Genomic DNA, 27,332 nt, shown 5'->3' with positions numbered 1-27,332 from the left:
GCTTCCAACTGGCCCTATTGTAAACTTATGGGAGAGGCCAGCAATGGACGTCATCACATAAATGATGATGAAGCATTTTTATAACCAAATAAGAAAAGTTTATATACCACGGGTGGCCTAACGCCTTGATAATACGAGCCAATTTTTGAAATTATAACTTTTGTCATTAAATCATTTATCATCATTTAAATATTACAGTAATTTTAAAAAGTTTTGAAACATACGAAACGACAACAATTTTATTTAAATACAAAATATTAAAAGTGTACTCGGTGACATTTATCGCGAGATACAAATTATCCATCAAATATCTGCATGTTGGCCACCTTTGATATTTACCATAGATGTTTGGGAATATAAAAAAAGGTCATACCGAATAATTCGAAAATAAAATGAATACATTTTTAAATGTTAATTTATAAATATAACTATTTAATGATAGCCGAATAATAACTAATGAAAACCTATATAAAATATATTTGTTTAAATTTTTAAAATCAAAATTAACGATTGCTGGCTGTATGGAAGATAATTGAAATTCGATTTTTAAAATTGGAAGCCTCAATTTGTTGTTTTTTCAAATTTTGTGTTCTGTATGAACGCGATTTAAATTTTTAAACCAATTTATTGTTTCGTATTTGTGCGTTGATAAACACAATTGATAATTGAAAATAGAATGACATTTTTTTTTAAATTGGAATCAATGATTAGAGATCGTATGCCTATAAATTTATATATCGCTCTACCGTCAGTTCCCCAGTTGCCGGATACGGCCTCATCTAGCACCTTACTTCTTCCTGCTGCACGACCTGGTGACAGGAACCTTTAAAACAATCCTTTGGCCTTGGACTTCGCCGCGAACTTCCTCACATGCACTATGTAGTTTAGCATCACAGTAGCAAACGCCGCGTCTAAGATGAACGGCTGGATTTTACCTGAAAGTTTCGCAGACGAAAATATATATCAATTGTATATTTAATATTAATCACATTCATTAACCCTTCGTTTGCCACACACGCCGCTTATCAGTGTCGGGAACGAATTTTTTTAAATGATAAATGAAATATTATTGTTTATGATCATGCTGTCTGTGGTACATTCATAGCAAGCGATTTTAAACTGTATTTCTAAGGAAATTCAATACAAAGTAGCCTACTTTATTTCGGGCAGATCTCACCCGTACGCATTCGGGGAATTTGAACAGATATGTCCATAGGCAGTTGAAAGGTTGAATAAGGCCCATAAATCTATGCATTAATTTACAATAAAGTGACATTAACAAATAAAAATCTACTAATGACAGTCGAGTCTTTGGTATAAAAAAAATTTTGCTTTTTGGTATTGATATTTTATATAGCACACTTTCTGAGAAGACTGAATTTATTTATTTTGGCCTTGATTTTGTTATTTTTGCCTTCTGGCCTTCTCTACCAGAAAATCCATGGTGGTGCAGAGATAATTAGTGGACATCACCAAATGCATAAAAAAGTTAATTGGGTTTTTGAAAAATTCGACATTCATAGTTATACATATGAGCATTTTTCAGAAGTCGCAAACCTTTTTTTTTTCAAATCTGTAACGGTTTGCTGATTCTCTAATACTCAAGGGAAGTTTATTTTAAAACAAGACAAGAGTGTATTCAATATTATTAATGATATTATTTTGTGTTAACTCGATAAAGTCGAGTGTTAGGTATTAAAATTATATATATCCTGTAATAAACCTGTGGTGGAAGTACCTACCATTTAGGTCACAGCACATCAGCCAATGGAAGACTGTATACTCTTCTATCTTTCCGCCGGGTGTCTGTGTTGACTTAGGCTTCAACACCCAGCAACCCACTTTGTTGTGACCCCTGGTGAAGTAAATTTTTATCAATTCCTCCTATCACATTTTAGTATTAATTAAATCTGATTTAAATCTAGAGCAGAGTTCCCCAAACTTTTTTTGTGTCGTAGACCTCTTGCTATGTTTTTCCGTGTTGGGTAGACCCCTACTTACCTGATATTGATTTCCTGTAAATTTCTCACTGTAGTGAAGTTTAGTGATAAAAACTTAAAGTAAAAACACATGTTAATTTATACTAATTTATTACTAATAATTTATTAATTGAATTTAAATTAAAACCACTCAAAATAAAGTTTTGACATTAAATAAACAAACTTTTTACTTCATACGTACTTTTATAAATAATGTAAATGTTTTGATATTATAAGATAGTATGATGTAAGTAAATAGGTACTATCAGTGTATGTGTTGAGATCCACTATCGTGGACCCCCAAATTTTTTTTCGCTGACGTAGACCCCTTGCAGGTTGTCATAGACCCCTAAGGGTCGATATAGACCACTTTGGGAATCACTGATTTAGAGTGTGATTCATAAATGCTATAAAAGCTTTTAAGGGGACGTATAGCTCATTTGATATTAATTCATATATGGTACGCCTTATTCAAAAATGAATTATTTCAAATATAATAATTAACGTAATCATAATATATTAGGGGGATCGAAAAGTAATGTTGTTTCTGTCAACATAAATCAATAATTTTACAGAAAACTCGATTGATTTGTTACCGCTGCAGCATTGAAAATTTGTATACTAGATGGCAAAACGATTGTTGATAACGAACATGAATATATTGTTGATTAGAAATAAACACTCGTTAAAAATGTAGTCCTGTGAATTTAACGTAAGAAAGTGATATTACTTTTTTCTTTTTTAATTCAGTTTACTACATAATAAAATTAATTATTGCTAAAGAGAAGAAGATAAAAAATTATTGACCTATCGAAAAGTGATATTTATACATTTACTGCTTTCAAAACTTTTACATCTATAACGAATCACCTGTATAGTTTTTAAATATAAAAGATAACAAAACATACCTAACCATACCCTTCTTGGGCGGAAATCCCGGCACTTCGACACTGATGCCGCTTGTCATGTAGCAATAAGGCTCTGCGTCAGTCACTCTGCCGTCCCGCGATACCGGCGCCGAACGTCGGAGTATCACGAAGTCCCTCGCCGAGATGAAACCTCCTCCTCCGCCGGCCGTCACCTGGTACGATAGGTCAATGCCTGGACCCAACTCCTGAGAACAAGAGATTATTGTATTTTTAAATCTTAAAGCTTCAACAATTGGCAAAATAAGTCTTGGAGACTTCTAAGCTACTAAGGCCGATACTGGATATATAACAGACGACAATGGAAGGCATAGCACTATAGCTCTGATGATAATACCTCCAACGATTGTATATTCTACAGCTACTAGATTAGATAAGATATTATAGTACAGCTACGTAACAATAACAATAATATTTTAATTGTGGTCGCGCGTGATTTGCACGAAAGTGCTTTCTATCACCACTGGATACAAATACAAGAGTGTGAATGGCAAATAACCACGACTATTTATGTTATTTATTTATTCAATGATATAGCGTTATTTCGTATTTAGTTTTAACTACACCTAGACCTATTTTAATTATAATTATAATTCTGAAAATAATTAAGTTAATAATAAGGATCATAATTGTATCAAAAGTATGAAAAGTTTCCTGAAATAAAAACCATTTATTTATTCAACTTTGGTACAGGACTAGTTTTATCAGTTTTTTTATACACCTATCCCCCGATTTACACGGTAGATACGTTCCTGAGAAAAACGTGTAAATTGAAAATAAGAAATTTTTAAGTCAAAACCGTGTAAAGAAAAACTTGCAGAAAATGCATGATTTTGCTATTTAACAGTTGTGATTTTTTTCCAATAATTTTAGATGTACACAGAAATAAAAAAAATACATTGACAAGTTAAAATATTTAATATATTACGAACTGTTTTTTTTATTTAATTACAATACATTAAACAGAAGAACAAAAACGAAATTACTCGCTTTCTTTTTTTCGGAATCGAAAGTTCGAATTCACTTTCATCGCTCGAAGTTATTTCTGCCGATTCGATGTTTGAAACTTAACAACACATTTATTAAAAAAGTTTAATAATACAGATTTATAAATAAAACTTTTTTAGATAAGCTTAAATGAAACAAAACATTCTAGCGACGTTTGCCAAGGATTCTTATCATTTAAATTCGCTTATTGGCATAATAAACCTATTCCATCAATTTATTTTTATATGATTTTACATATGGTAGTCCGATAAAGTTTTGCGTGAATTTTTTTAATATACGATTCTGTTTATTACAAACGTATTAGAGATTTCTTGAAGTCGAAAGTATAGTACGGCCAGTTTTTCACGGTGCCTTGTAAACACACTTATCCAGCTTTATCTGCTAACATGCGGTCCGCCGTGCCTTATCAGTTCACAGCCCATCCGGTGACACTTAAGTTTAAACGATTCGAATAAAATGTTCGTGACCGTGAAACTTGCAACGTGTTTGCAATATCAGGAAATAATAAAAAAATGTTAAAGTATACGCGATGAATTTGTTCGTAAGACATAGCTCCCCCCTTCCCCCCAAAAAGATATCTATAGTGGGATATACAACAATTACCACACTTAGAAGGCATCACATTTGGCACACTTAGAAGGCTAGCTAGCGATCGCAGAGTGGTATTTTAGTACATAAAGAACACTGCTGCCCTTCGTCTGGAATTTTAGTGAGCTGTGGCAATTCAACAATATACAATGTGTGAATTATAAAAGTTAATTAAGAGGATCGAACTCGCGACCTACGTTCGCAAGTCTCAGTTCTCTACCGCTTGACTACCACTGGTCACATTTGTGCAACTGTAACATCTATCCGAAAAAAAAGCCAGAACGCAGCGGCCCACACTCCCCCCGTCTCGCTGCGCACATACCTAAGGCGCGGTACAGCGGTTTCGGTGGCACCATAACACTTCCTAGTAGCCGTTTAAATAGCAATCGTTCACTAAATAAGATGATACCCTAGCGCTGGAGTAATGAGAAACTATTTACCTTGATTATTTCTGACTTCACAATGGTAGGATTCCATTCTGGCAGCTTGGTCATGTTGTTTTTGAACTCATCGTATAGAAACTTAGCCGGACACTCGACTACGCCCTGGAAATTCGAGATAATAAACAGATTTATAATTTATATCGCTAACTATAATTCGGTACATGTGAAATAATTGGTACTCGAACCAAGGATATATTGCTGCAATAATTGCAGCAAGCCACTCTATAAAAATTGGTGAAGATGTGTTAAGGAGTTCTTTTATTAATCACTTCGATGTGGTGCGTGTCGGTTACAAAACATACACATAGCGTAGCGTCGACTTTATCGGTCGTAATATTAACGAGCGACTTTACTTTGATTGACTAAAGTCGACCTTCGACCGTTCCAAGGCTTTTTAAAGATATTTTAACCTATATCTGTAATTACAGTTTATTATAATAACATTAATTGAACGTAATGTATATCTGTATCAGCTTGTTATGTAAAACACTCTCATCGGTGTCTCAAAGAGCAAAAAGGGCTCAGTGTCGACCCGGATGTGCGCGTCGACTATAGTCGACGCTCTTATCAGTGGTTAATACTGCAACACGAGAATTTTATAAACACACGCATACACACGTATAAATGGTAGATTAAAAAATAAAATTAATTTAAAATATAAAAAGATATCAAGTTGACAATCAATTAGAATTCTCATTTTTTTAATGGAATCAGGCGTTATTTTGCGAAAGTGCCTAAGTAAGAAAAGGACCAATATTTAGCCACTTCCGCACATGCAGTGGTAGTCGTGCAACAAAGTGCACCGCCCGCCAGCCCGCTGATAAATGCGCACGCGGCAAACAATGCGAATTACACAACTGCCATCGTCAAATCACTCAACACGTGTTTCACCCTCCACGGGGCATCATCAGGTGTTATGTTACATCGATTAGTGCCAAACACAGAGTGACTCTGAATCTTGGTCCTTTTCTTAATTAGAATTCTGTTAAAAATTCCAATTTTGAATAAACGATTTTTTTTAACTTTTATTATAAATACATGTACAATAAACTGACCGTGAATTTGTACACCTTGCCGTATTGCTCCGTGTTAGTGGACTCCACGATGTCCCCGCGGTGGGAGCCGCGTTTCTCGACTCTCCAATTTGGAATCTGCAGCAGCCGCCAAGCGCTCTGCAAACTCTCTTCGGCTTGCTGTTTATACTCGTCAATCTGTTGAATAAAGTCAAAGAAACCATCCTCTCATAACAATACTAAATACTTTTTTTATGTTCACAAGCCAGTTGCTTCTTTTAAATATACCACAATACTAAGTTTGACTTTTTTAAATAAATTCAAACTGAGCACAACTTGCTTAAAAATGTATAAAATGACATATTAAATTTAATCATAATGAAATAACGTAACATGTAGTGATAAACTTGTTTAACTTTGCAAAAGTAACGAAACAAAGAAAGGACTGAAGAGGTTAGTTCCGAATAAACATTAAATAAAAACATTTAAAAAACTTTTTAGTTAAACGGTTTTTTGATACCCATATTATGGTGGTTGTGGAAAAATATGTACCTAGTCCGCCATATTGGAACTGCGTCCATCTTGAATTTTAAATTTTGACCTAATCATCGTGTTTTACTAGTGTAGCCCTTTCATTTGATACCCATATTGAGGGGGTTAAGGAAAAATATGTAATCCGCCATTTTGTATTGGCGGCCATCTTAAATTTATAATGTTATTGATTTTATTATATTGTATTGTCATCTAAATTAAATGTGTGTACCAAATTTCAGATCAATCTGACAACGGGAAGGTGCTTAAATTTCAATTTCTAATTTTGACCCAAATAAATAAACAAATTCCGTACGGGTCGAACTAAATAAAACCGTTTAACAAACCATCCAAGGTTTGGAGTCACACTATTGTGCACAGGCTGTTTTGAGTCTTCATCATGAAGTACATTTATTAAAATAATGATCTTTTATCTCCCACAAATACCCATTTACAACGACAATCAACAAAAAATCCTGACACTGACACCTTTGACATCGAATCTTCATTAAGTGACACTAAGTTTACGACCTCCAACTTTGGTACAGGTTCCCAAGGAGGCATTGTTACTGTAATGGTGCCATCAGCATTAATCGATTATAAATTAAAAAATATAAGTGATGACGAGGTTTATGACAATGCATACTTTTCTAGAAGAAATCTTTACATGTGAATTGATGACTCCTAAGTTATAGTTTGTCTCGCTTTGATTCCAAGATCGAGATGGTGAGAAAAATATAAGGAGCAAGCATCTTTTGCCTGATGTGAGACGACAATTCGCGCCCTATATTCCTTGAGTTTTATATTAAAAATTGGTGTAGATCATAATAAATAAAACTCAACTCTAGACCTTGGAGATCAGTAAAACTGGCAGGAAATAAACAAAACCGTTGTCAAAATTTAGAATGAAAATTGAACTAGAAATAAAGTGCCTGTGTTATGTAATGTAAAATTGATCAGGGAATAAAGGCGATGTATGAAAGAAGATTTTCAAGAAGTAAGATAGAACATGTGAAGGATAAAAGAAAGGCATTTAATATATTGTAAAGGATAGTAAGTATGTAAAGAAAATTTTTAAAAAAGAACCTTAAAAGCGTATATACTCGACATGTTACGTTATTGCCCCACGCGTGCAGGAGAAACGTGAGATACGCAGAAACAGTGATCATAAAAAAAGTTATAATTACATTACATTTTAATGGAAATAATGAAGCCGATAGGTTATTCTATACCTTAGATGTTCGGAATATAAAAGTAGTTTAGATTTAAAGTCAATCTCTTTCAATGATATACCGGGATATTTATTTGTATACCACAAAGCCGCTACAAGCAGCACATTATTTTATATTCCAAAACGCAGTTTTACATAACTCGTAAATCCACCATTTATTAGAGCTAGCACAAATAAATATAATTCAATTTGCAATAAAGTACGCTAATGAGAACTGGGTCAATTTCTACGCATAAAAAAACAGATACAATGTTAAGCCGTTAAAACAGGTTACTGGAACGAAGGCATCGACACATGTCGAATCCTTTGTTATTTGTAATGCGACAGACTATCACACTTACAACGGGTAAAGTTCAGAGCTTATATTTATTTTATTTATTTATTCAACGATTAGATTGAAAGTACGAGTTTAATGAGTTTCCTATCACTCACCATTCGTGTAAGCATTCGTAATTTCTTGAAGGTGAAGAAAATTAGAGTCAAGTGTATATTAAGTAAGAAAAGGATCAATATTTAGCCACTTCCGCACATGCAGTGGTAGTCGTGCAACAAAGTGCACCGCCCGCTCGCTGATAAATGCGTATGCGGCAAACAATGCGAATCACACACCCGCCACCGCCAAATCACTCAACACGTGTTTCACCCCCCCACGGGGCATCTTCAGGAGTTATGTTACACCGTGTACCGGTGTACCATGTGCGGAAGTGGTTAAATATTGGTCCTTTTCTTACTTAGGATGGACTTCCGCAAGGTAACGTCTGATTCCATTAAATATTCAAGTGTATATTGTCTATCGTTATGATGAAAGAGCACACCAGCCCTGTAATATCATCAGTTGTTGGCAGTAAAGATTCCAAGCGATGGTTCGATCGTTTAGCTACAAAGACCTCCCCAAAAATATGGTGATATACCATACTCGCCACGCTTGGCGGGTTGGCGATCGCAGTGTGGTATAATGGGACACACAGAACTCTGCTTTCCATCCTCTAGAAACTTGTTTGTGAGCAGTAGCAATCCTATATAATTAATGTATAAAGTGTAAATTTTAACAATAAAAGATTGTAATATTTTCAAAACCAAACCGACACAAATAGTACGACCTAAGATTTTATTCCAAGTTTATACATACTATTTGCATGTTCTATACATACACATATATATATATATATATAAATATATATATATATATATATATATATATATATACCCTACATTTAATTATGTTTAATCGGTAAAAGAATTCGCTATTTCAATTTAATACGAAATCTAACAAGAAAAAATAGAAAAACCATATTATTATATTTTCCTCGTAAATTAAATCTTCTTTAAAAAAAAATTCGTTAATAAATTAGACAAATAACTTATAACACCGTGGTCTATAACATGCAAAAAATAGCATAGCATGAATGAAATTTAACAGCTGTCTATTTTTATATCCTCCGAATGCAGCTATTTAATTTATTTAACATAACTAAGATAGATTTAAACAAAGTGGCTCTAAGGTTCTATTTTTCAGCGGATAGACGCCCACTGCAAGGTGTAGGCTTTAATCAAAGACCGCCGCGATGTAGTCTTGAGCAATCCGCATCCAGCGACTTTTACTAAGTTGGGGACATACACACACCGCAAATACCGGCTAGGGGTCGCCACTCGAGAAATTTACGCGATAATCCTCGCCTACTGCCATTTCAGACGAGTAATTCTTTGAGTTACCTCGTTGAACATGGTTCCTCTAGCCCATTCGCTGCCAAGGACGAGTATACTCGTCTTCGGCAGGGTCCCACGCATTGCCAAGACGAGTATACTCGTCCTACTTTAAATATATTATAACAGGCTTTGGAATAAGCAATTTGTTTGCCACAAACATAATATAAATATGTAAAAAAAATATTTTTTTTAACAAAAATATACCACATTTATCGTGGACTTTTTTTGCAATAAGAGATAGACTGTCATCTGATTCAGTCACGGAATCACTATCATTTAGAAAATATTCTTCTTCTGAATCAAAATCACTGCCAGTTGATATGTCGTCGTCCATTATAACTAATTTGAATTGTACAAGGAATAAAATAAATAATTATAAGCTATAGAACCATTGAGAATTTTCACTTTGATAGTGTACAACAATGTGTGATATCACAGAGCAAAATACTACTGAGCAATATACTCGTCTTTGATTTTCTGCTTCTAAATGATTATGTATGATAGTATATGTGCTCTTACAAAGAAATAACAGGGTTTTGGTAAACAATAACGCGCAAAATATAAATGGCAATTAGGATAACTTCATATAATTTGGGCTTGGCAGCGAATTAGTCGATGATTAAAACAAACAATTTCATCGTTATCAATGTAGGATGTAACATTCATATATACCAAAACAAACTGTCTACATGATGTTTCAAAATGAAAACTGCGTGTAATAACTTCATTAAAGTCGTATCTTTATTAAGCAGCGTTCAATTGATTCTAGTTAACAAGCACGACAATTGCTAGGTAACTCATTTGGATAGTGTAAATATATAGTTGAAAGGAGCTATTAAAGAGAATCTTGATTTGATTTAATATTCTATCAAATAGGTCTCATATGACGTTCCTCACGTGACCTACACGTGATCTATATATAATACTACAAAATATTTACGTAATATTGCAATCGTAAAATTAACTTCAGACAATTCCACGCCATTGATCTACGCATTAAAAAAAACATTGAAGCATACTACTACTACTACTACTCCGCTAGCTCAGTGACCCAAAGTGGGTCTTGGCCTCCGAAGCGAGAGACTTCCACTTTCCTCTATCTTGCGCCATCGTCTGCCATTGGCTGACATTCAATTCGCGCAACTCTGCCTCAACGCGATCGATCCAGCGATACCAGGGTATACCCACTGGTCTTCGACTCCTCGGTTTTTCCAGGTACGCTACCTTCACGCTCCGATCCGATCCCATTCGCTCCAAGTGACCAAGCCAGCGGATTCATTGAGCTTTATATTCGCCAATGATGATTCGCCAATCATTGGCGAATTGAAGCATAAGTCGGTATAAATTTAAAAAATTTCTTCAACAAAGATATGTCACCCGTGTCACATGATCAACCGTAACTGCCATGACGCGCCTTAGGAAAGTGCGGCGGGGGGAGGGAAGCATGACAGAACGTAACCACCGATACTTTTCTTTACCCGTCTCACCGCGTACATACCCAAGGCGTGATAGTTTTCGGTATAAAGAAAATGTAAGCAAGTAATGCAACTTTTGTCCATAAAATATACTATTAATTACATATTAATAATAAGCATGTTCAACTTTTTTCTAAAACCTCTTCAAGTCATATTTGAAAGTTAATATTACATAATAATAATTTATACTTGGATTCTTCTTTGTTCTTGTACTATTGTTTAATACAGCACATCCGTCCAAAATGTTACTCTTACGTAATTTACACTATAAAAAAAATATTATAATAAAAAAAAAACTTAATGTTAAAACTACACGTAAGCATCCAAAATGTATGAACGAATGTAATAAATAATTAAAACAAATTAAAAATAAAATCACTTGCCGTCAACCATTCAGCTTTGAATTCCTCATTGCTGCTTGGGTTGAATAAACTCTTCATCCATGCAGTGAGGAAGAAACCACCTTTCATCAAACTATCCAATTTCCTTTCCATCTCCTCCTGACTCTCCACATTTTCCAATTCACTTAAGTTTTTCTTAAAATCCTCCTCCGTTATCTTTACATCCACATCTTTAATATTCGTGCTCATTTTGTTTAATATGATTATTAAAAAAATATTTTAAAACTGATTTATTCACCTAGAACAACTATGGATAGCAAAATTTTAAGCAACAAATTATATGTCCGACTGTGACGAAAGGCGATTTCTTACTGACGTCTGTCTGTATCTTCAATCAGCATTTGAGGACAAAATTCTACTCACACATGCAATAATCGCATTAGTGATATGTACAGTTAAGAACAGAATCGTTAAAAAAATTAATATAAAATAAATTTATGAAAATATCAAATACAATTCTTTATTATTATGTACTTAAATAAGTATTGATAAATTTCATCTAAAAACAAAATTAAATTAAGAGAATAACATTTTTAATTAATTTATAAAAACAAAGCGTGGTAAATTGATGTCGACGTGTAATTTAATAGCGCATATTCTTTTTCAACGCGACTGTACCACGAGTTAATGTATCATTTTATAGATTAATGTTCCATGATTTGTATATATCGTAGTTTTTTTTTGCATAAAGGTAATAATAATAAAAATATAGTATTATTTATTATTTTAGTTATTTTTTATTTTGTGTAAGGCGATATAAGGATTAGCATAAACGTTATAAAGACACTGTCAATACGTTCACAATGCTATTCGAAATTTGAAATAAAAAAACTTCAACTGTGTCGTTTTCATTGGACCTAAGAAGTATACGTCGTCTTCGTTTCAGCCATAGGACTTTCAGAGCTGGACAAAGGCGTCCCACAAAGACTTAAGACCTGTTGGAAGATGTATAAAACCCAGCGGTAGAGGACTGGGATTTGCCATCGTAGGTAGCTGGTAAGATTCCATGGATACAATCTTATATAACTCACACTTTGTTCAGTAATTATATAGGATTGTCACTGCTCACAAACAGGTTTTAAAAAGAGCAGGAGCGTCCCTCCTACCAAGCATAGCAATTACGATATATCTCCCCGTAGATATCTTTGGGGGAGGCCTATACCTTGTAGTAAGTGTATATGGGCTGAAATCTGTCTACAATCAAACCGTAACATTACATATATGTAGGAAACATATAACATATAAAGTGTAGATAAAATCTCTTATTAAATCTAATACATATAAAAAAGATGGCCAAATATAATCCTATGTAAGCGTTTTTCAATGAGTTTAGAAAAAGAAGTTTTTTTTTTACTTTTTGAATTTCAAATGGCTTCATTTAGTTTCGAAATGTAGTAAGCTTTCGAAAAGAATAGAGTGGATTAGTTCAATTATGGTTTAAACGCGTGTATTATATTTTTATTAAATAATAAAATCCAGTCCTTGATGTCTACTTCTTCACAGGAGCAACCGGCAACTATCTTGCCTTTGTGCAGTTAAGAATGGATATATCATGTTCTGATATATATAGAAAATATTATCATTTGGACCAAACTTGAAACCAAAAGTTTCATCAGTAAGAAAAGGATCAATATTCAGCCACTTCCGCACTTCCGTGCCAAACACAAGAGTCCGGACTCCTGAAGATGCCCCGTCGAGGGGTGAAACACGTGTTGAGTGATTTAACGGTGGCAGTTATGTAATTCGCTTTGTTTGCCGCATACGCATTTATCAGCGGGCTGGGGGGCGGTGCACTTTGTTGCACGACTACCACTGCATGTGTGGAAATGGCTAAATATTGGTCCTTTTCTCACTTAGGATAGACTTCCGCAAAATAACGCCTGATTCCATTAAATAAGAGTTTCATTAGACCGATGCTTAGAGAGCTCTTACATAGCTTGGAACTTCGACGAAAATTTGCCAGTTTATCTGTATTCTATAGATTTAATTTTAGAAACTACGCGTCGGAGTTACAACGATTAATTTCCCCATCCACTTTCTTCCATCAAACAACAAGACACACGGATTCACAACATCCATTCACGGCTAAAATACGAACATCTAAGGTATGGAACAACCTATTGATCAAATCAAGGGTAAATAGGCTTGATCTATGCAAGCATGTAGCATTGTAGACCTCGTCACAGAGGTAAATTTTTTTTGTCTATGGTTAAATTAAAAAAAAATATGGTTAACTTTCAAAAATATCAAATGCATCATTGTATATATGATTACACAGCAGGAATAAGCACCATTTGAATCACGTCTGTCTATCTGACGACATAATTTTATGATTTTTTCCGGTAAGAGGTTGCCAACTTTTTTAATACATAAAGCGGTATTATAATAATTTGCTATATCACTGCTCAATTATACCGCACATCATAAGCAATGGATTTATTTTACTTGGAATGTGAAATTCCAAAAACTTCTACCAGTACACTGTTTGAAGTAACAGATAGTAAACAATGATTAAATTATTTTTATTTAATATTCTTTGTTGTACACATTACAAAAAGGTACAAATGACGGTCTTATCACACAAGGCAATCTCTTACAGACAACCATAGCATGAAAAAGATAGAAATACTAATAATGGGTATTTGACGTGTAGAAAACATACGTATTTACAAACCAACGTACATAAACATACATATGTAACATATATATAATAAATAAGGTATAATACATATTATAAATATAATACAATAATAAATAAAAAACATCAAACTGATTTCAATCGCAGTTGCTTCATAAAGAATAAAGAAACAAAGGAAGAAAAAAATGAATTAATATTGATTCTGAAACCATTAATTTTTGGATATAGTCTCCCATACATTTGACAATTGACAGCAATACTTTCACATCTTAAAAGCGTTTACTCATGTAACCCATCAATAAATATTACAACTTACATCCTTCAAAGGTAGAGTTGTCCAATAAAATTATACATAAGCAGTTAGTAATTTGCACGTATAAGGAATCGCGGGCAAGAAATGCGGAGAAGCCTTAAATCGATTTATTAAATATTATTCCTGAAGAGAGACATCTTCAGGAATTAGCGCCATAATATAACCTTACCGTGACAGTTAAGTATTATACAGGCTTTCATCCGCGACAAGTCCGCATATTGTTATTCAGATCATTTTATTTGTGTTCATAAACGAAATGAATGCAACTCGATAATCAGCGATCGAAATTTCCATCAAAATTTCAACCATTAATAAATAATCTACGTATAAAAAATAAAAAATGAAATTACCTTGAATATTTAACAAAATAAATATATAACTATGTGTGTATATATAGTTGTTTATAACGTGACCACCGTCGAAATATCTAACAAAAAGGAGACCGGCGAAAACATACGACGAATTCCACGAACGACCCAGTCGGGGCTGACGGCGAGACACCAAAGTGCAGGGGTAATTAAAGCAATAAAGGTTTGCGGACTTTGTGTCCCTTGCTTTATTGTAACTTTCACTGTAGCTAGCAAACGTAAGTCGATAGAAGATAAATATTGCAAAAAAACTATTAAAAAAGAAAAATGAACATTGTGATTTAGATTTGTATAATATTAAAGGATAATAAAATAATGCATATAAAATAAACTTAAATGAATACAATAATTGTAGATACGATAAAAATAAATATTTTCAATTGTTACACTATTCTGAAAAAGTGGCGATGTATGATAGGTAACAAGGTATGGAAGATAATGAGAAAGACAATAGAAGAATGAAATATCTTAAAGACAAAAGAGGAGCGTAGAAGTAACAAAAAATATGAAAAATCTATTGTAACTAATGTCCCTGCTTGTACATGATGAGGAAACACAGACTGGGTCAAAAAATAGGTGCCATAAAAAAACGGCCGTACGATTTCAATGCGTTTCCATTGTAAAGGAATGTCATATGAAGACAGTTGGGTTTTAGCTGTAGATTTATGTATGATAAAAAATATATATTAAGCTAGAAGATGTTTTATATGGTCATAAGATAAATCATAAACAAGCGTTTATTTTTTGCTGAACATTGCAGATTATTTCTGTGTTTTTGTTACTACTCGTAGTTTGGACGTGCGCAAGTTACGCACAATTTAACATTATTATGCGGATTCTCCGCCTAATCGTATCCAAGGATAATTATGATCTCAATTACGGATTATTCGAACAACCAAGAGAATCATATACATATATATACATATATATATATATATATATATATATATATATATATATATATATATATATACACAGACACACACACACACACACATATATGTATATATAACGTGGTGGAAACAACGAGAGATGACAGGTTTTTTTTTACGGCCCCCGTTATTGGGGACCTCTTGTACATCCTATTTTATTTTAGGGAATAGGACTATTTTGTCTTTAATAATTGTTTCATATTTCTTTCTATTATCGTTCTCTTCTATCGATCATATTACCATTCATTCATTTTCTATCATACATCATACATTCTTACTATATACTCTCATCCTCTCTTCAATTATCACAGTACAGGGTCACAGTTTATCACATTGTTTATTTTTCTATTGTATAATAATAAAATAAATGTATAATAATAAAATAATTTACGATTCCAAAGCGCATATAAATGCGAATTTGAAAGAATATATTTAAAATTTAAATTAGACATAATCTACCAATTTCATGTCTTACATATAAAGCACGTTACCTTAATGCTTGCTAATCCACGTGTGTATCGCCAGCATATTGACCCTAATTGTTGCTCAATTGACCTAATTATACTCCTTACGTTCGAAAATCAATTGTTTGTGTAGCATAGTACCCACATATGCAGTCCCATGTCGTATGTGGGTAGAAAGAATTATTCAAAGATATGTTGCGGATTAAATTTGCATTTTTGTTTATCATATAAGAAGGTACTGCAATTTCGTACGTTAAGATATTTTATAAGGAAGGGATATACCATATTCTCCACGCTTGGCAGGCGAGTTGGTGATCATAGTGTGTTATTGTGGTAAGCAGAAAACGCTGCAACACATCGTTTTGAAACTTGTTTGTGAGCAGTGGTAATTCTATATAATTATTGCGAAAAGTGTGAATTATATAAGATTGTATCCCGGGAATTGAACCCGCGTTCTACGATCCAGTCCCATTCTTCTATCGCTGGTCTACCAGCCCTCTGCGTACTGTTATATATTTATCGGAAATTTCGATACCGTCTGTATCAAAGATAAATCCACAATTGCAAATGTAAAGACCCGAGCTAGTATACCTGAGACACCCTGAGTTTCTTCATCATCATATCAGGTGATGTGCGTCCACTGCAAGGCATAAACCTCCAAAAAATCGTCACGACCGGTTTTGGGTTGATCACAATCGACTTCCTGCGACCCTAACATCACCAGTCCACATAGTGGACATACCACGCCGCGTCAATCAGCTCGTGGTCGCCACTTGGAATCCTTCTAACCCCTAAATCCGTCCGTTGCACAAGCGATATGCCCCACGCCACTTCAGACATGCCACTCCTTCTCTTCGAGATACGTCAGTAACCTTGCTTCTACTGCAGATTTCATTTCTCATTCGGGTTTAGTTATTGTAAATACGTAACCCATCTTCCATTTTAACACCGGTGAACTTAATGCCAATGGACAAACAACAATTCGCACGTGATAAAGGTGCTTATATATTGATTTTGTATTTCAAACTTTAGGTAGTACAATCATGTAATTGCGACGCTAAGTTTATGTAATTTTTAACATAAGATACGATGTGGTGTCGAACATCACTGTAAATATGATTTAAACCATGAGCACAGACCGCGGCCCGCCGGTCGAATACTGGTGGCCCGCCGACAGCAAAAATAATACTCTCGTACATTCGAAAGATATTGAATTCTACTTAGTATCAATTCTTAATTGTCTTTAATTACCTATACTTCTAGTGGCCGGCCCGCCATCAGTTCATGATTTGCCCGAGTTGCCCCTAGTCTTAATAAGTCTGTGCAACCATGTTTTAAACCATAGGTAGCTGTATTTTTCTTTCTAATTGGCTATATTCAAAATTTATCTTGTTCCGGAGAATACATGCTGATTTCTACCGTACCTAAACTCGAGAAAAATGTGGAGATTATATCACATTGATAGACAGCAGTTGCGTTTTGCAAGACTCAACACGTTATACTGTATATTTAATATGCATATTATCAACTTGATAGATTATTTTTTATTACAAAGTCAAGCAAACATTTTTATTTAATGTCACGCGACCTTGAATAATAAATGCAAAGAGCCTATGGTAAAGATGATCGCCGAGGTTTCGAGATCCCATGATGAATACATACACACACATACACGGTTATAGATCTGTTAGGTTAGAAAAGTTTTTATGTGTGTGTGTGTGTTTTTTTGTGTTTTCATAAGTTATAATTACTGTAATTATTGTGTGCAATAAATATATATATATCATTATTATTATTTTAGATTTTCACTATTAAAAGAAGATTTCATGAACCCACAGTTTCAAATTGTGAACTGCAATTTTTGTCACATGAACGCAGAACCACGCCGACAAATTACAGGAAAATAGATTGCGATGGTATGGCCACATTCAACGAAAACCAGATGACCACGTGGTAAAAACTGCCTTAAGCCTCCCAGAATTCCCCAAAAGGGAGAGGGCAAAAGCTACGTGGTGGTCTAATATCGGAAAGGAACTGGAAACCCTTCAACTTGATGCAGAGACAACCAAGGATAGAGTGGCCTGGCGCAAATGGATAAGAAGACCCGACCCCAAATAAAGGGAAAAGAGAAGGAAGAAGAAGAAGAAGAACGTAGAACCACGTCGAGTGTCTCATTGACTCCTGGGACTCCAGGATCACTTCGGTAAACATTGTTGTAAATAAAATACAATGTTTTTGCGTACCGTGGATCATAAGATATAATAACGAACCCGCAAAACATGTTTTCACGTTCAGAAACTTAAAGTACGTATGTTACGAAATAAGTTAATCTCATAATTGCGAGATAAATTCCTTGATAACACTACTTACATCACATTATTTAGGTTTATTCTAATTAGTGAAGATTAAAAATATAAACGTATTCAAATTCGGTATTGCACATAAAAAAGCTACAATTTTTATTTGATGTTTTTAATACTACATTTATGTTGCAAAATATGGTACATTAGTATGAAGGAACTTTAAATTATTATTATAAATTTTAATAGTAAAAAAAGGACTAATATATAGCTATTTCCGCTAGCTATATATTTTATTAGTCCCTTTCTTACTTAGGATGGACTTAGAAAGTAACGCCTGAATCTATTAGATATTTAAAATTCTATTAGATTTCTAGTAGGCGACTATTGTTTAAATTATACAAGATGATTGGTTATAGATGTATCATTTTAAAATGGGCTAAAAAAATATTATTTCTCCGTTCGATAAAACGCACTATCAACGCTTTTCCAGTCCTCAAAACAGTCGGAATAGTCTTTTTCCGATACAGCCTTCGAGGCTTCGATTAGGTTTTTATCTTCTCGATCGTGTCAAAATGCTTCCCCGCATTGGCTTTTTGAGTTTGTTGTATAGGCAGAAATCGAACGAAGCCAAATTAGAATACGGTAGCTACGGAACGATATCGGTCAATTCTTTGGTGAAAAAAAGTCGCGAACATCTAATGCAGTATGACATCGACTTATCGAGACATGGCGCGTTTGAAATACAAAACATTCTTAAAAAATGTTTGGGCTGAATGAAATGATATTTTAACTTTTGACAAACAGGCATTTGCCAAATGTTATAGACATTCCTTGAAAAAAAAAAAAAAGAAATAACCCGTCTTCCTAATGCCAGGAAGTTTTAGATGACAATGTCACTTTTTGCTTTAAGTAGTACATATATAGTCTGGCCACAAACACTTACAATTACAAATAATTTTAAAATATTACAATTTGAATTTGGAATCTTTCTTATGATTATTCATGGTGTTTTTTTTTTATTTTCACGCCAAAATACTGTAAGATATATTGTGATATTAAAATTGAGTGGGGTGATAAAGATAGCCGAATCGCTATTATTGTGTTACATATAGTAGGTATGGTGGTAAATTAAATTTTGGAAATCCTCCATATTCTTAGTTTTAGTAATATGTTCGTGTACCGGGATATAATTAGATACAAAGAGACCTTCACTATTTGTGGTTATATAACAATGTATTAAACTAACTGTAATAGGAATAAATGTTACGTACATTAATTATATATATACACGCATGTATATATATATGTGAGAGTGTGTGTGGGTGTGTGTACAAAAAGTTTTGAAGATTTTACCCCTTTTACCAATCATACTGTATAAAGTTTTAAGATGACATCTAATAGATTCAGGTGTTACCTTGCGGAAGTCCATCCTAACTAAGAAAGAAACTAAAATATAGCTACTTCCACTATGCACCACGGGTCATCCCGGGCATCCCACAGGGGGTGTTTGGCACTGGTCAGTGTAACATCTCCTGAGGATGCCCCGTGGAGATGTGAAACACGTGTAGAATAAATTAACGGTGGTAGTTGTGTTTCGCATTGTTTGCCGCACGCGCATTTATCAGCGGGCTGGCCGGCGGTGCATTTCATTGCACGACTGCGGCTGCATAGCGGAAGTAGCTATATATTAGTCCCTTTCCTTTAAAATGACGTTTGTGATGATGTTACTCACCAATTCCTGGGTCAGGATGACTTGTTCTCCAGCCATCCTGGGTCTCGGGCTGGACTCGGGCGTTTCGACCGGAGAGAACCAGTTCACCGTCGACTCCCCATACGTGGACTGGGCACCAACAGGCCTGTCGGGGTTCAGGAGTGGTGTTCTTTCCGTCACTACCCGTTGGGCTATAAACAAATCACGTTAACTTTGAAACTTTTGTTTTATAATTATTTTTATCAGTTAGTATATTTAAATCAGGTTCTTATATCTTACTTTTATTTTACATAACTTCATTAGTCTATGCGCCCCCTATTGTAAAAGACTTCGGTATTAACTTCACAGCAATACAACGTATAGGAACTGTCTTCTTCGTTCCTTCCTTCAAAGATATCTATGGGGATATACAATAATCACGATGTTTGTCTTCAAAAGACTTCAGCAAACACCGTAAACGTGCCGAAAGGTTTAATAATGGCAAATGAGCTTTTCGATTTCTTTATGAACATGAATCCGTCTATGGAACCAAGTCTTATTTTTAAAAGGCAAATTGTTAATGCATCTGCTGCGTGTCGGTCTGAATTTAAGGAGTTTAAAAACTACCAAAAGAAAATTAAAAAAATTTTCAAACCGTTACATAAGCGTTAGTATAATTAACCAATATTGTCAAAAACCTAATTTAACTAGATTTTTTAATTTATGTATATAATGGATATTTAACTTTTCATTGTAATTCAAGACTATTAATGGGACCGGAAAGTAATGCGCAGAATCGCAAGTCGATATTCGATTGTCATTTAGCACCTCATTACGTACTTGAAAGACCTTATATACTGGATGGCAAAAGGTTGTTGATAACGAAGGCAGATATATTGTTGATTAGAAATAAACACTTGTTAAAAATGTCGCGTGGATTTAACATAAGAAAGCGAAATTACTTTCTGGTCCCCATCTCCTGACGTTTTGTCTCTCTCTCCTGACATTTTGTTTCTCTCTTTCTCTCTCTCTCTCTTTTACTCGAGGAGGAATGTGTCCAAGTAAGATATAGGAAAATGTATGCGTTTAACATATTATTATAATTCAAAACTATAAAGCATTCATTTTTCATTAATTTCATCTAAAGAATTGTTCATTAATCGAGAAAAAGGCACTTAAAGTTGGATCAAAAAATGTCAGTGCTTTTAATCATACAGCTTAAATATACAAACTAAAATGAGGGTAGTTCAAACATGGTGGTAAAACAAGTGATATTAAAGTAAAATACTCACCATTGGCTTCCAACTCCAAAGGAAGCACCCGGAAGTCCAAAAACCACGCCTCACCCCAGGACAGAGTGAAAGAAGCAAGGATGAGGAACACTTGGTACACAGGCTGAGAGGCATCGGGCCACTGGAACAAATTTAGAAGATCACCTTTTCAAATAGTTCTATTAACCTTATGGATATGCTAAGAAATTATGGAGATGGATTCAATGTTATATATATATTAATAATAAATAAACATTTAAAGTTGACATATGATCTGGTAAGGGTCCTATTAGAAGTCTAAAAGAGAATGAGAAAGGAGAGGAGAGAAGGAGAGAGGCTATGTCCAGCACTTGGCATATGGAAATAATGAAATGATGAAGATGGTGAACTGTTTTTAGGGTCTACATGTACAGAAGCAGATGTAAGCTGTAGTAGTAGAAGTAGTATTTCACATTTCATTATTTAAATATTAATTAAATCATCATCCTCAATTCAACCGTTAGGTGTCCACTTCTGTATTTAAAATTCGCCCATAGTTTTAGACATTTGACGTTACGCTTACAAAAGTCCATGGTCTACAGAACCTTAAGTTAGTAATTATATTTAATAATATTAAATTAAATTATTTACCTCATACTTACATCATAAACGAAAACTTTGGCTATTAAAAAGGCACACGTTCCACCCGTCGACAGCTACAACAAAAAATTTCTTATATTAATTCTTTAATGGAATCAGCCGTTACCTTGCGGAAGTCCATCCTAAGTAAGAAAAGGACCAATATTTAGCCACTTCCACACATGCAGTGGTAGTCGTGCAACAAAGTGCACCGCCCGCCAGCCCGCTGATAAATGCGCATGCGGCAAACAATGCGAATTACACAACCGCCACCGTCAAATCACTCAACAAGAAGGGTTATTTACAGGTATTCGTTATAGGTAAAATGCTTTAAAGAGGTGAATGTATAGTTTATTTGGTGTTATTTAATGTATGCTACACCACATATGAAATACTACATATTAACATTTATTATTGTTCACTATCCATCCCTGCAGACTGTACTAACATTAGTTATTGGCATATCACATTCAATTTTTAGAAAAGTAAATAAATGTTATCTAGATAATTGAAAATAGTTATAAAAACCTAAAAGGTTTTTGCTGTAATATGAGACTTTTATAATCACATATTTTTTACAATCACCCTGTATATGGCTATAAATATACATACATAAGATTAGATTAAAAAAGAATAAAGCTATCAACATATATTTATCATATATTATACTATATCATATAAATTGAAACGCCATTGTAAATTTGATACAACTCTAATATCAATCATTCAGGAATGTGTTGTTATCAATGACTGAACCATAACAATAAACATTCTCCAATTTTAATAAAATAAACCATAAATGCACATTTTATGAAATTACTACCTTTTTGTTCAGAGTAAATGGGTTTCATTTACACAAATTCCTAATAATAATGTATTAGAATAGTTTTAGGGTGTAAATTAATTATATAAAATATTTTTCACAATATTTCTATGTATCATAATGATTTCTGGGTCTATCGCTTTCTAGAAGAGTAGTACGAAGTAGCAGATAGTAGTACAGAGACTTTTTAGCTTCTCACATGACCTTACTAAATTTTTAATGATCTCATTAATGCCTTTGGATGCCTAATGAAGAAATGAGATGATGAGAGATTACACTGCTAGACACTACACCACTTACTCAACCACATACAAAATATCTATGAATTTATTCTTAGTGATTTCCTTGACTAGGTTGTTATATTTGTTTATCATCATCATCTTTATATCAACTAATGACGGCCATTGCAAGGCATAAGCCACAATGAGCAGTCTTGTCCTCCCTGTATCTAGCGACTATCCGCAATCTTACCAATATTTATTAACCAAACTTTTATCTATATTATTTTAATTAGAAAAGCAACATATGCCCATAAATAATAATAAAGCCTTTTCATTTCAAGAAATTGTTTTGCATTTGCAAAAATTTACAGTTATAATAATTAATTCATTTATGTGTTAGATGTAGTATGTCCTGGGTCCTGATGCCATTTAGGGTAAAGGAAGACCTCTAATATGTTTTACTCCAGTCTATCTTTCGCTTTAGATATTTATTGCTTACAAGCCACTTGAAGATTACATGTCGGCCCATGCCTAGTGGTGGTTCTAGCGGTCCATATGTTATCTAAGAGATGGGCAAATTGACCAGCCTGTTGCCATTTATGTTTGAGAGTATGAGTAAGAGCGTCGGTGATATTAGTTTTTTTCTCTGATTTATGTATATCCTTCTGTGTTCATCTTTCTCATTGTACATGTGGGCATAGATTTTATAAATAGAACTATTTTTAGATTAAATATGATACACTGCACATTTTCACAGATTACTCAAAATAATTGATTGTATAATTGATCAGTATGAAAGAAACTAGAAAATTATTAACTTATCTCTATTACTAGTCCTAACAAGTTCCGGATACATTTATCTCATGCAGGGTGAGGACATTTCCTCCTGTATCTGAATGTCTATCTCCGATTACATGTGTTATATTTTGATAAATGATTGAAATTAATTACTCACAGCAATAACACTCCAATTGTTGATATAAAGCGCGGCATAAAATAATATCAGCAAAAGAAACCTCAACAGTGCAACAAGCACAATGTCAAACAGTGATGTCTTTATACTGTAATGTATTATTTCTCTACTGAATATTTGCGCTAACGTCTCGCCTTTCATCTGGAAAGAAATTAATTAACTATTACATATTATTAATATAACATTAACATATCTTTTTAATATAATTTTTTTAATGGCCCCCTTATTAGAGCCTCTGAGGCCTCTTGTACCTGCCTACAATCATGTTAAGTGTAGGTACTATATTTACATTAAGTTTTTTACTCATTATATGTCCTCTCACTCCTTGGTCCACCATACTTCAATATATCTGTCATTCCATTTTAAACTTTTTTCTTCTAAGCACCATTTACTATTCCTCATCAAGATTTACAAATTATCACAGGTCTATTTACACTAAATCCATTATATTACTATTTTTATTACTTAATTTAGATTTAAATGTTAAGGTTTTTTTTGTTGTTTTCTTTCCATTTATTAATATTCCTTCAAATTCTCTGCAGTATTTGAGAAACGTCTATAGGTGTTACAGACAGCCATCTGTGCAGGGCATGCCTAGAAAATGAGGAGACTCATGCTCACTTTTTATTCCGCTCAACAGTGGGTAGCATCCTACCTAATAACCCATCGCGGTTCACCATGGTGCCCTCACAAGACAAATGACCTAAACATTCATCCCTTTTTCATCTCTTACCAATCACCCTCTGTAGCATTATTGTATTTTATAGGTCAATATAAACCACAAGGAATATAACATTTCAATGGGTTGTCATAAATATATCTATGCCTCTTTATTTTTTTAACGGGCTATATTTTGTTTAAATTAACATATAATAATCTATAAATTTGCATTTTTTTGTCAATGTTCACAGATTATTACTCACTTAAAAAGAATAAGCCAGTTTTAAAGTATTAAATTTATCTCCTGGAAATAAAATAACTAAACCGCCCAAATCCCAAAGAGAAGTAATCAGTTGGAGCAACATCAATGAAGATAAGCTTTAATTTACATTCAATTTGAAATTATTAAAAAACATGATGACATATTTTTACCAATTTTGAAAATAGTCAATACACAGATCCTAATATTTAGTTACCTGTTCAGTGTTAATAAGTAATTAAAAAGAAGTAATGCCCACTGCATAGGCATAGGCCTCCTTCAAAGATTTATTTTAATGGTTGCTCCTGCTTTCTTAAGGACAGGGATATTACAATGCGAGTGTACACAACTTTTACTGCTCATTCTCATTTCTTTCTCCACAAATCCTCTCTCTTTTCCTCACATCCTTTCCCTAAAAAGATTGCCAAGCAACTTACTGGGGCATTGATTATTACATCAATCCACCTAGAGGAGGGTCTAGCCTTTGCTGAATGTACTGGCTTATAGTAGAGAATTCATTTAATTTTCACTTTCTCCACACAAATTATTTACGTAGTCAGTAGACAGAATGTGGATTAGCATAGAAGGAATAAAAACAATATTAATGATAATGTATAATGTTTGAAACTTACCACAACGCAAATAAGCCACATCAGGCTTGTGAACAGCAGATCAAAAGTAACAAATAAACAGAAAAATCTTCGCACTGATGACATCCTATTATTTGGCCTGTATCCAGCAAGCAAATCTTCCGTCGTTAGATTTATTGACTGAGTGTTAGCTGAAACAATATAATATATCTGAATAAGTATATTTATCAACAAATAATATGTTTGTTAAGTAGCAACTTCATAGAATTACCAAATCTTCATATAGAAACTGCAAGTAACAATGAAGATATCATCTATTTACCTAAACTCTATGTAAGTGTGTGTCATTTCAGTTACATTGCCAAAAGAAATTATGGAATGCACCCCATGTTATAACTGATCTGCTTCCAAATATCTGGTCAGTCTTCTGTGCATGGCATGGAGAAGGAGACCACTGCACATATACTACTTCAATGTACGAAGGATAGCATCCAGACCACCCCCCTTGTATTACCAAGGGGTCTATACTAAAATTTCTCTAGGGGATGAGTTAGCTGACTAAAGCCAACATGATGGAAAATGTGTGCAATGTTGCTTTGTTGCCAATACCAACTCATTGAGACAGAACAAGTGTCAAGTATGAATAACTAGAGCCATAGGTTTTGTATTCTATTTGAACTCTTACTTAACTTAACCTTTGTGTGCCGCAACATGGCACCTATCAGTGTTGGTAGTAATTTTTTAAAGTGATAAATGAAATATTATTGTTTATGATCCTATAGTAGTACATCAAGAACAAGCCATTTTAAACTGTATTTTTAGGGTGATTCAATATAATGTAGTAGCCTACTTTGTTTCTGGCAGATCTGACCCATAAACATCTGGGGAGTTTAGTCAGATATGTCCATAGGCAGCTGATAGGTTAAGAATGAAACTTAAAAATGGTCCCACAAAAGTGTGTGTATTCAATTTTTAACTTTTAACCTGTATATGTTATTTGATGACAAAGATTAAAAATATAAAAATATGTAAATATACTTACATGCAGTCCTATAGCGAGGATTTGTACTCTCTAGTAGAATTTCAGCTGCTTCCCTAATACGATGTTCAGCCATTATGACCTCTGAAACAATACTGTTATAAATACATTATTGATAATGAGATGGATATCTAATTATTAGTAAACATTCATTAAAATTAATATTTGCTTTGAATTAGTACCATAAATTGATCCAAATATTGTTTTTTAACTTCTTACACATTTAGTTACCATATTTGTTATAATTTTACCAATATAATTTTAAGAACTACATAGAAAATACTTCATTGTTTCAGTTACTCAATATTTATGCTGATATTTATAATGGACGCGTCATTATTGAATGACTCCATCCAAAGTTTTTATGTTTGAAATGACTTCTTAGTCATTTCAAAGAAAAGTTTCTGGTATTATACACAAAACTTGTTAAAATATTTAACATTTAAAAGTAGTAAACAATTTCAAAGCAATAAACACAGTTTCTCATAAACACTTGAAACATAAAACAATACTTAAACTGAGTAGATTTTAGACATTTTCATTTGACTTAGATAAATTAATTATCAATAGAGAAATTTATTTACCGAACACAAAATCAAAATACAGTACAACTTTATTGAATAAACTTGTATATATATGCACTGATTATTAATTCTTACATTGTTTATAGATAAATAGAAACAAAGACTCGCTTCAATTTTCTTCACTAAATAAAAATCATATCTGTTTTCTACTTTATTTGCTTTAATACACTTATAGTATTATAATTAACTATACTCAATACATCACGTACTTGTAACTTCAATCACAACATGTTATCAAACATTTAAAATTTGTTATCAACTTAGACTAATTCTATTCTCTAAAC

At 33.5% G+C, this 27,332-nt stretch overlaps 1 protein-coding gene across 3 annotated transcripts; it reads right to left on the bottom strand.

Annotated features, from left to right (window-relative positions):
* Window positions 1-518: 518 nt before the first annotated feature.
* On the bottom strand, window positions 519-27,332 carry Start1 (Steroidogenic acute regulatory protein-like). Of its 3 annotated transcripts, none has more exons than XM_068765759.1 (12): window positions 27,258-27,332; window positions 26,468-26,548; window positions 25,468-25,616; window positions 23,899-24,057; window positions 21,923-21,976; window positions 21,303-21,423; window positions 20,053-20,222; window positions 6,000-6,155; window positions 4,942-5,046; window positions 2,888-3,093; window positions 1,743-1,855; window positions 519-935 (listed from the first exon to the last, which is right to left on the bottom strand). In XM_068765759.1, exons 2-12 carry the CDS (start codon window positions 26,538-26,540, stop codon window positions 826-828), a joined length of 1,416 nt encoding a protein of 471 aa, XP_068621860.1. In that variant the 5' UTR covers window positions 26,541-26,548; window positions 27,258-27,332; the 3' UTR covers window positions 519-825. The 3 variants fall into 3 exon arrangements, with proteins under 3 accessions (XP_068621860.1, XP_068621859.1, XP_068621862.1); XM_068765758.1 differs by having other exon boundaries at window positions 27,124-27,317; XM_068765761.1 differs by having other exon boundaries at window positions 26,468-26,559; window positions 27,258-27,304.

This window comes from Battus philenor, unplaced genomic scaffold (assembly GCF_028537555.1).
Source record: "Battus philenor isolate CCGP_79_NKW_IND1 unplaced genomic scaffold, ilBatPhil1.0.hap1 SCAF_20, whole genome shotgun sequence".
NCBI classification, from domain to species: Eukaryota; Metazoa; Arthropoda; class Insecta; order Lepidoptera; family Papilionidae; genus Battus; species Battus philenor.
Note: the sequence above shows the minus strand (reverse complement) of the source record. Positions and strands in the feature narration are given on the sequence as shown.

Excerpts from the sequence above, each read along its gene's own strand:
- Start1 (XM_068765759.1), bottom strand. The coding sequence starts at position 26,540 with ATGGCTGAACATCGTATTAGGGAAGCAGCTGAAATTCTACTAGAGAGT. Across the intron at positions 25,617-26,467 it reads TCCTCGCTATAGGACTGCAT|CTAACACTCAGTCAATAAAT; the intron begins GTAAGTATATTT and ends ATATTGTTTCAG. Across the intron at positions 21,977-23,898 it reads ACAATTGGAGTGTTATTGCT|CTGTCGACGGGTGGAACGTG; the intron begins GTGAGTAATTAA and ends TTTTTGTTGTAG.